The 9374-nt window shown below is 40.4% G+C and overlaps 1 protein-coding gene across 2 annotated transcripts in view; it reads left to right on the top strand.

The window, feature by feature from the left end:
- The first annotated feature begins 1360 nt into the window (after positions 1 to 1360).
- The window catches only part of gpc6b (glypican 6b), a 149719-nt gene continuing 141705 nt past the window's right edge, over positions 1361 to 9374 (top strand). For both annotated transcript variants that reach the window (XM_084362758.1, XM_084362757.1), the window contains exon 1: positions 1361 to 1835. In XM_084362758.1, coding sequence (XP_084218884.1) covers positions 1685 to 1835 — 151 coding nt within the window. In that variant the 5' untranslated portion in view covers positions 1361 to 1684. The remainder of the gene's footprint in view (positions 1836 to 9374) is intronic.

The following is a 9374-nucleotide window of genomic DNA, read 5'->3' as shown; positions in this document are numbered from 1 at the left end:
ACGAAATTTTAAATACTAAGATTCACGGACATTTTCTAAAGATTCTACTTTTCACTCAACTTGTTAAACGTAATCGTTTGTAATGAACAAAAAAGTGTTTTGCAAAATAGTTTTAGTAATAGTATTTTGTCCGACTTTTTGACTATACTGTATATTGAAGACAATTAGGGACACTATACAAAAGTTTGTATATACGTATACATATTTTTCAAAATTCTGAAAGTCTGAGAAAGAAGTCAGAACTTTTTTCTGTGTCCCCAATCATCTTCCATACATACACTTGTAAACTGTATCAAAATTCATAAAATATACTCAATTTAAGTAGTATTTGTCTTTTTGTCTGATTAAACTGTTACATATTGCTGCACAACCCAATGGTATTTTCTTTTACCACATGTACTATACAACTTGAAAGAGATGGAACATGGGCAAACAATTTGGCAACCTAGATTATTTTGGTTTGATTACATCTTTCCTTTCCTTACTGCACAAAAAAACACAAATATAATAATAAAAACTACCTTGTGTTACCTCGAGGTTGTCAGTGTGTTTAAAAATACCATTGTCTCAAAAAATGGCAGCGGCAAATGCATCGGGCTGAAATAAACTTTAAAGGTGCGCTTGTCGTTTTGGAAAACACAAGAGAAAGCTCTTCACTGACTGATTTTTGTATGCGTAAACAAACTAAATAAATAAACTCTCTTCATTTTCATGACTGAATAAACTGAATATACAAACTGATCCTAAAGGACAACACAGTTTAACTTTGTTTATATTTGGCGGACCCTGCCACCTTTCTAGCTTCAAACAGTGTTCTGGGGACCTTATTTTCCTCTGAGAACAGCTTGATTATAGAGTTATAGAAACAAATTAATATTTCTGAGTTTGTATTGTTACCTCATTGATTTTATAAACATTACAATTCTGAGTTTGAATTTCTTCTCCTGAACTACACAGTGTCCCTTTAAAGTATGAGGAATCCATCTAATTTGGTTGCATATCAACGAATGATGAATGTATGAAGTTACTGTGAATTATCAGTCCTTATTGTAAAATACTGTTAAGATACTGACTAACCTTTTTGTTGCAGGACCGATACACCCTGCGTTAATTCGTGCATTGAATCACCATGAGTCATGCACTGGTTGATATGAAGGAGCCTATATGATTTGCACTCTTACATTTCGGCGGTGCCATTTATGTCCACCACATCTGTATCGGTAGGTCCCAGCCTGCAGCCCCCACCGAGGCTGGATTCCACTCCACATTTTGTGTCCCGCTTTGCCTCGCCAGTATATGTAACGTGCACACGGAGCGCTCCCCTCCACACAGCGCCTCCACCTTAACGCAGCCAGCAGCGGCTCCAGTCTGCGGAGCGAAGTTGAGTCAGCGCGTAACGCGGGGAGAGAGACGCACCGCCCGGATTCATGTGGCACCTCCACGCTCGCAGTCTTCTTCTCTTCTGCTGCGCCGGGGGGACTTTTTTTTTTTTTTTTCTTTTCACGACAGAAACCGCTTTGCTTTGGAGAAAATGTGTTGGTAGACACCAATAGTTGAGTTGCAACCGTTTTTTAAAAAGGCCAGTCTTTTTAAGTAGCTACCTGCGGATACCGCAGGGGAGTTTTGCGAGCAAGGATACTGCAGAGACCCCTCAACAAATAAAGGATCCTCTCAGAAGTGAACAATGCTTAGACTAGAGACCATCATTTGCACTTTTTCTGTGCTGTCTGTGGCGGCGAGGGCAGATTTTAAGGCGCGGAATTGCAGCGAGGTGAGGGAGGCTTGCACCGCGAAGGGCTTCAGCTTCGCACATGTTCCTCTTCAGGAGATCCCAGGTAAGCCGTCAATTCCCATACTTAATAATAATTACAATAATAATATTAATAATAAAGGCTTTTGTGGAATAACGTTCAAAAGTTACAAATCCGTGCAACTCATGTGTGATGCAGAGTCATTCCTGGGACTGCATCAGACGCATCAACCACCTGTCACGCACAAAGTTGCGCAAGAGTCAGTCTGACCAAACTTTTAAACAAGAGACACATGAATAATTAAAATCGCCCTATGACCTGCTGGATGAGCTCCTGCACCCAGCTCCCCTCCTCAGTGGAGTGACAGACCTGCTGTTATCAGGAGAGAGAAAAAAAAACCTCATTTGAACACACAACCCCGGGGCTATCAGTTTACGTGAACTGGTTTGCTGATCGTGTATTCATGCAGCGATAACATTATACCATCAGCCAGCGTATAGTGAATGTAGGGAAAAAAAGAGTCCCCCCAGGCAGCTGTGGCAGAGATGTGTCTGCGTGTGTCCGGCAGAGGTCTCCGACTGTGCTAACCAAGCAGAGATAATGAATGGTCAACTCTGCAGATTAACTCCTGTCCTGCGAAAATGAAGTGAGAAGGTGAAGTGGAACTGCTGGCTCCTGCAGTGGCTCAGCAGCAGCAGCAGCAGCAGCAGTCCATAACCACGAGTCAGTCGTTCTGCATAATCTCAGCCATTACCCTCAGGAGCAATTATTTTAAATACCTTATTGAATGAATGGCATATTAAGGCCTGTTTGCATATGGGTCCTGTGACGCCAGAGCCTGTGTGGAATGAATCATTCATGCAAATGATACAGGTATGAAAACGTTTAGTTGGATCCTCCACCGGCTCTCAGGAAACTAAAGTAGAGCTTTGACCGATTAGCTGTCGACTATTAAATTAATCGCCAACTATTTTGGTAATCGATTAATCGGTTTGTCTGAATTTTAAGGAACAACATTTCACAATTATCTGATTCCAGTTTCTTAAACATGAATATTTTCTGGTTTCTTTACACTTCCTCTGAGATTAACCTCAATATCTTTGGGTTGAAACACTTTTTCGCCATTTTCTCACATTTCAAAGACCAAGCAACAAAGTTAATCGAGAAAATGATTAACGGATTATTCGACAATGAAGATGAATAGCCTACAAGTTTCAAAACACATCTGTATTCTCTATAACTGGATGTAAATACATTCATTAACTGTGACATGGATATTAAAACATTCTGTTTGAGCAGTTGAGATCATTTTAATTAAAATAACCTCAGCAATAATATTTTACATGTCAGTGAATACAGTGTGTTCAGTTATGTGCTTCCACACAATTAGTAACATGATGATCATCTGTTGTCATACTGTACTGTATTGTTATTATTTTAATCTGAATCTGAGGAAAAATAATTAGGTTTTGTTAAAAGGTGGGGATTTTTTCTCTCGTAGTGCCCCAGCTGAGTCGTCTCTCCAGGTCATTGTTATGCTTCAGTGCCAGTGATTCTCTCTGTAAAGCAGGAAATCTGGCACAAGTAAAAGCCTGCATATTTGATAACAGGCACACCTGTTCAGAGATGGGCTGAATAACCAACTGATTAAATCCTTTGGATCCGTGACTCTGACATCACAGCTAATCTCCCAAATGAGTGAAAAATTCAATCTCTCTCATCTGCGAATGATGCCATCCTGAATAATTGTCTTTTGATCTGGTCTTTGAAAGAGTCATAACCTTACATGTCTGCTGGAGAGACAACGCATTATCAACAGCTCAGCACATTCGCACAGTGATGATGGGCATGTCCTTCAGGCTGCAACGTATTGCCTCTCGCAGCATTCGAGCTAAGCCAAGACTGGAGTAACAGTGGAGAGACGTTCATTTAAAAACTACAATAAAGAAATAAGTATCCGAGCAGAGACGCAGCTGAGCTGTTCAAACTCTGAAGTTTAATAATTTTGAGCCGATTTTAGATTGATTTACTAATTCCACTGAGTCTACTAATGATTGAGACGTTTGATATTTTATCTTTTGGTTAAATACAACAAAATCTCAAGAATAAATGTTTCTGAAAACCACGGTTATTTTGAAAAACCTTTATTTTTCTAAAGGTTAAACTTTATGCTGTGACAATGCTGTATCAACGGTTCTGGTTAGGTTTAGGACCAAAACCACCTCAGGGGTTGGGTTCAGAAAATATCATGTTTTGGCTTACCTGGTTTTGTCACCACAGACTCAGCCAAAAATTGTCCCAACATCTTTTCTTTTTGTTAAAAATATCTGGACTGCAGTGTCGAACAGTGGTCTCTTGTTAAAAGAATCCAGTGGTTTCATGCTTAAAAGAGGGAAACACTGGGATCTCATTGAAAATCCAGCGGTTTCATGTTATGACAGGTACAAATTTGAACCTATCCATAGTTTGCAGGAATGTAAACTGCCATTGTTTCATTCATTGCCTGTTCTGAATTGTCTCTGAAAACAGGCTGTTGAACAGTGTTCTCTCGTTTAAGATATCCAGTGGTTTCATGCTTAAAAATGTTTAAACGCGGTGTCAAACAGTGATCTCTCATAAAGAATATCCAGTGGTTTCATGCTTAAAAAGGTATAAACATTGAGTTCTTGTTAAAAATATCCAGTGGTTTTGTGCCATGACAGGTACTATCCATGGTTTACAGTAACGTAAACTGTCTGTTCTGAATCATCATTGAATTAACACAGTTTCTCCAATTAAAGTGATCTCAGTGCTTTGAACATTTCATCCATTTCATTGCCTTTTGATATACTGTGCTTGTTTGAGCATTTCAATGACAAATTGCTCCACAGAAAAAACACATTCCTGCAGCCTTTATATTCATTATTTTCATGCAGCAGGTTTGTAATATTAGCTGTTTAGGAGGAGGCACTGCAGGGGTTAAGAGCGTCCATATGGCAGACGGCGAGCCTCTTCAGTGATTACATTACATTGGAGTTAATATTCCCCTACTTGTTGATCAGTTGGTCCTTGTGGTACTCGGTGTAGCGTGGCTCTTTAAGCTTCCCCTATAGCTTATTGTAGTCCGTCAGACTTACAGCTGCCATCTCACCCAATTAACTCTGATGATCTGGCAAACACGTCTGCCTTCATGCCACTGGTCCACCATGGGAAATGATGCTTTTACATACATTCATGTCAAATTACTGCTCTTTGCAGTCGGATTTCTCGAAATCTCTGTCATTATATGAAATATGCGGAGCCTCCAACATCAAATTGTACCGACTGATGGATGTGTATGTGCTCTTGTAGCTTTTGATATAAGATGCCATCAAAGACGATATTTTGTAGAAAATTATGTGACTTACATTATCTGTCTCAAGTTAATTCCATCACACTGCTGTTAAATTCTACATTTACACTAATCTTTGCCTTTCGAGTTATGATCCTATGGCAGGCTTTATGGCCAATTTGAGGCACTCATTGCAGCCATTACAAATATAAAACAGAAATAACAGCAGGGTATTTTTCCACGAGTATTGTGTTCAGCACCACTTAGAATGCTCAAGCACTGCTACAGTATGTTTTTCATGGAAAGCTTATGGAGCCCAGATTTTTTTGTTGTTGGTGTTTGGTCAAACAGAAGGGACCAGGTCAGGTGGAATGACAGCAGTGGGGTCAGTGTTATTGACAGAAATGCTGTTATGATCCAAAGCCTAAAGGCTCAGTCGGTGCAGTAATTCCACAAGACTTAGGCGATGCTTCTGCCTGCTGACCAGGCCGCGGCTGGAGGCTGTCAACAGCTACGAGGTGAAACCACGGGGGCATGAACTTGAGGTTTGCTCTAAAAGTCTTTGACTGTTCGCATGTCGAAAAAATGCCCAGTGCAAGTCCCTCAACAAAGGTTTTATTTAAATCTATTTTATTTTTTAAATCTGGAACACCTAGCCTTTAAAATCCACTTCTTCATCCTCCGGTTAAAGATCAGACCTACACCCCGTCATGTCCCTGCCGTCTCAGTTTCAACTCGACGTCTGAGACAAGATGGCAAGATATGGAAAGTGAGTCATGCAGCAGACTTCTGGATTCAATGGGAACTTCTTAGCATGTCATATTCTGTGCTATCATTTGACGTCCGGCTCTGTTTACTCCCAGCCAGGAGATGGAGATGGGACAGAAATAACGGTGCTGATATTTTATGTGATACTTGGCCGCCTGCACACTGAGGCAAACGATCTCTGCTGAAGCGTGTAATGTGCACAGGTTCTCTACTGTCATGTAATGGGATGGGGAGGATTAAAAAGCGCTAAATGGGAGTGCCTAGAGACGGAATGGCCAGGTGACTTTGTTAGCCCCTGCAGCATACGGCAGTATTGCTGTGATGTATTGTCAGATCATTGTGACCTTCCTGTCTGTCACACATGTGGAGGCAGATCTGCCAAGGAAGTCCTGAGGGCGCTTAATGGGTTTATGGTGTGTTTTTGCTTTCGCATTTCCTTTATCAAACATAAAAATATTTGTGATAGATTTGCAGATAATTGGACATCTGGGATTGATAGTTATTGTTTGAGTTTGTCTACAGTAGTACCAGCGTTTGAGGCTGCATTGGGCTCTATAATGTAATGTGAATGTGTCCTACTGAGACGCAGAGGGGGGCCACTATCAGGGGAGAAGAATCCAAACAATCATCATTTTTCCGGCGGCAGAGGGGATTTCTCAAACTCTGCCTCCATCTCTGTGTCATCAATCATGCTTATGAATGCCAAAATGGCCTCATGATGGGCTCTCTCTGCGGGTGTTCCCGCTGAGAGCTGCAGGAAACATTGTGTCCTGCAATTGTTTCAGGGTTGCAGCATTGGAGGCAGAACAACAAAACACTTAAAGCATATCAAAAAGCTTAAGGAAGTGTGATGTGAACATTTTTATTCATTTATTTTACTTGTGTGCCTCATTTTAAATTGATGAGATACATTTTAATTTACCATTAAATCAGGTTGTATATGATACTGAATGAGTGTGGAGGTGTGTTCGGTACATCTGTACAATTTACTGCCCACACAATACATGCATGCATGAAAGACCATGAAAACTTATCTTCTTACTTGGTTTTCTCTTGGGATTCTGCATGAGCACAAACATAAAGTTCACATGTGAGATTTCTGTATTTGTGGCTTTGCCCTTCCGTTTGAATCAAAATCTAATGGCAGGTTGTTTGCTTCAGCTGCTAGCAGTCACATGCAAATGTGATTAAACCGCACCAACACGTCATGATTAAGCACATTAACTAGAGTGTTAATCTTGAATTAGTAACTATAAAATGTTTTCCATAGCTGTGAATTTAATGTCAATAAAGTAGCCATGAATATTTAAACAAGGAATTTTTAAGCAGTTATGAAACCATCTCCATTTAATAACACTGGAAAATGTCTCTTTTGTGTTTCAACCTAAAGGTCCAATTTTTAAAAGAAAGTTGATTTTTGAGTCTCATTCCAAACTCGTCAGCCGACCCGACCTACAACTTCAAAGCGTCAGTATTTGACGAGCCCGGAATGAGACTCAAAAATCAACTGTCTTACAAATTGGACCTTCAAGTGAGAATGGGTTTAAGTTATAGCTAACTCCAGGGCTAAACGCTCTTCACTCTAATGAGAAGGTGACAAGTGAGACAAAAGAACTTGGCTCTGGTCTTGAGGAGTTGAAGCATTTATTTTCAGACAAATAGCCCAACTTTACACAAACACTGCAAGTTTACAGCTGACGTTACTGCGCACTCCATACTCATTGTTGCACACGCACTTTCTCTTTCTCTTGACAGCATATCTGCTAACATTACACACTCAATGTATGCCTCGAGTAATTCCTTAAAACTAATTGCTACTTAAAAAAAAAACAAAAAAAAAAACATACCACCACAAAATCCCTGAGGATGAATTGAGGGGTCTCACATCCTGAGGAAAGACGCTGCTCTGTAGTCCGTAGTGGTACAGCAGCAGACGGCAGCAACAGCTGGCTTATAATGTAACGTTTATATTGGCTTTGCTACTGAGCTATATCTTGCTGCTGATTGATTAATATTAAGACATAGTATTACAAGGGATTGTCGACAACTTTAGCTTGCATAATAATATTACTACTACTGAGCTGTGAATCTGTTATGCCTCGGCCTCACTACACAACTTTCTGTCTTGTTGTCGGGCTTTGCACACTACATGACTGATCAGTGAGGGGGGGTCACACATTATAGGATCCACACACAGAGACATGGCATGGGAATGACACAAGGCCAAGTTGTTTGTGGGCTGATTTGCAGTGAAAAGACGAGGAAGAAAAAGAAAAGATTATGAGTTAGAGGACGGATTAGGATGCACAGGCAGCGTGGATTATTTTTTCACTGAAGTCGTAAAACTGCCTGCTTGAATTGTGGTACAGCGAGGATGAAACGCTTACAAATACTGAAAAGCTTATGTGAATTCTTGTAGACTGTAGGCTATTACTGTGCCTGCTCCTTACAAATAGATGCATGATAAGAGGAGAGAGGGAGAAAGGAAATAGAGCCCGACCGATATATCGGCTGGCCGATATTATCGGCCGATATTAGGCATTTTCCAAACTATCGGTATCGGCATTTATAATGGCCGATAAATGAATATTTAAAAATTAAAATAAGAACGGATGAAACACCCTTCAACCATGTTATGAGTGTTGGCGTTGCATATTTTGTCCACCAGAGGACACTCTACAACGTCCCTGTTGGTGGCACTCGTGTTTAGAACGCCACAAACCCGACAACCAGCTGATCCAGCCAGAGTCGGGCAGAGCGAACCAGTTACCCACGACTGAGATCATCGGTGGAGTGTGTTCATGGCAACTGTCACGAGAAATACATTGCTTGAATGACAATTAAAAGAACATCCTCATCAGTTCTCTTAACTCAAATAAGCATGACAAAATTTGTGACTACCATGTCCAGTTTTGCTGCTGTTACATGTAAGCCGAGAGTGAAACTGAATTAGCAAGTAATTTTGATGTTCCTCTGTTCTGTTGTGACAATAAAACAAACAAGTTTATTTTTAAACTGCATTATCATATTATTTCAGTGAGGACTCATAAATAACTACAAATAACTAATGTTACGGAAATCTGTTGTATGTTTTGTTACACGTTTCTGGATTTTTTTTTTATATATATATATATATATCGGCTGATATATCGGAATATCGGATTTTTAAATCACCAAATATTTGTATCGGTATCGGCCTTAAAAATCCTTTATCGGTCGGGCTCTAAAAGGAAAGGAGTGTCTGCTCTCATTGGCTGGCATGTTTGACCCCCAAAGTCCAGTTTGTTTGACTAGTGTGAGTGCTCAGTACACTTCCTTGGCCCTGGCATGGTTGGAAGAGGTGTGGTACAATTGCTCATGCACAAGCACAAGCACAAGCATGAGTGCACAGCATGGACATGAAGTATAGTTCTGCGTATTACGCCGCCTTGAATAGTCAAGAAATCCAGGCATGTGAGAGGGCCGTCTATGACCAAAACGACACAAAATAAGCCACAAATAAGTCAGTTAAGTTAGTCATGTTCTCTGTGATGATGTATGTACTA

This window comes from Pagrus pagrus (assembly GCF_965226575.1).
Source record: "Pagrus pagrus genome assembly, chromosome: 9".
Classification (NCBI taxonomy): Eukaryota; Metazoa; Chordata; class Actinopteri; order Spariformes; family Sparidae; genus Pagrus; species Pagrus pagrus.
Note: the sequence above shows the minus strand (reverse complement) of the source record. Positions and strands in the feature narration are given on the sequence as shown.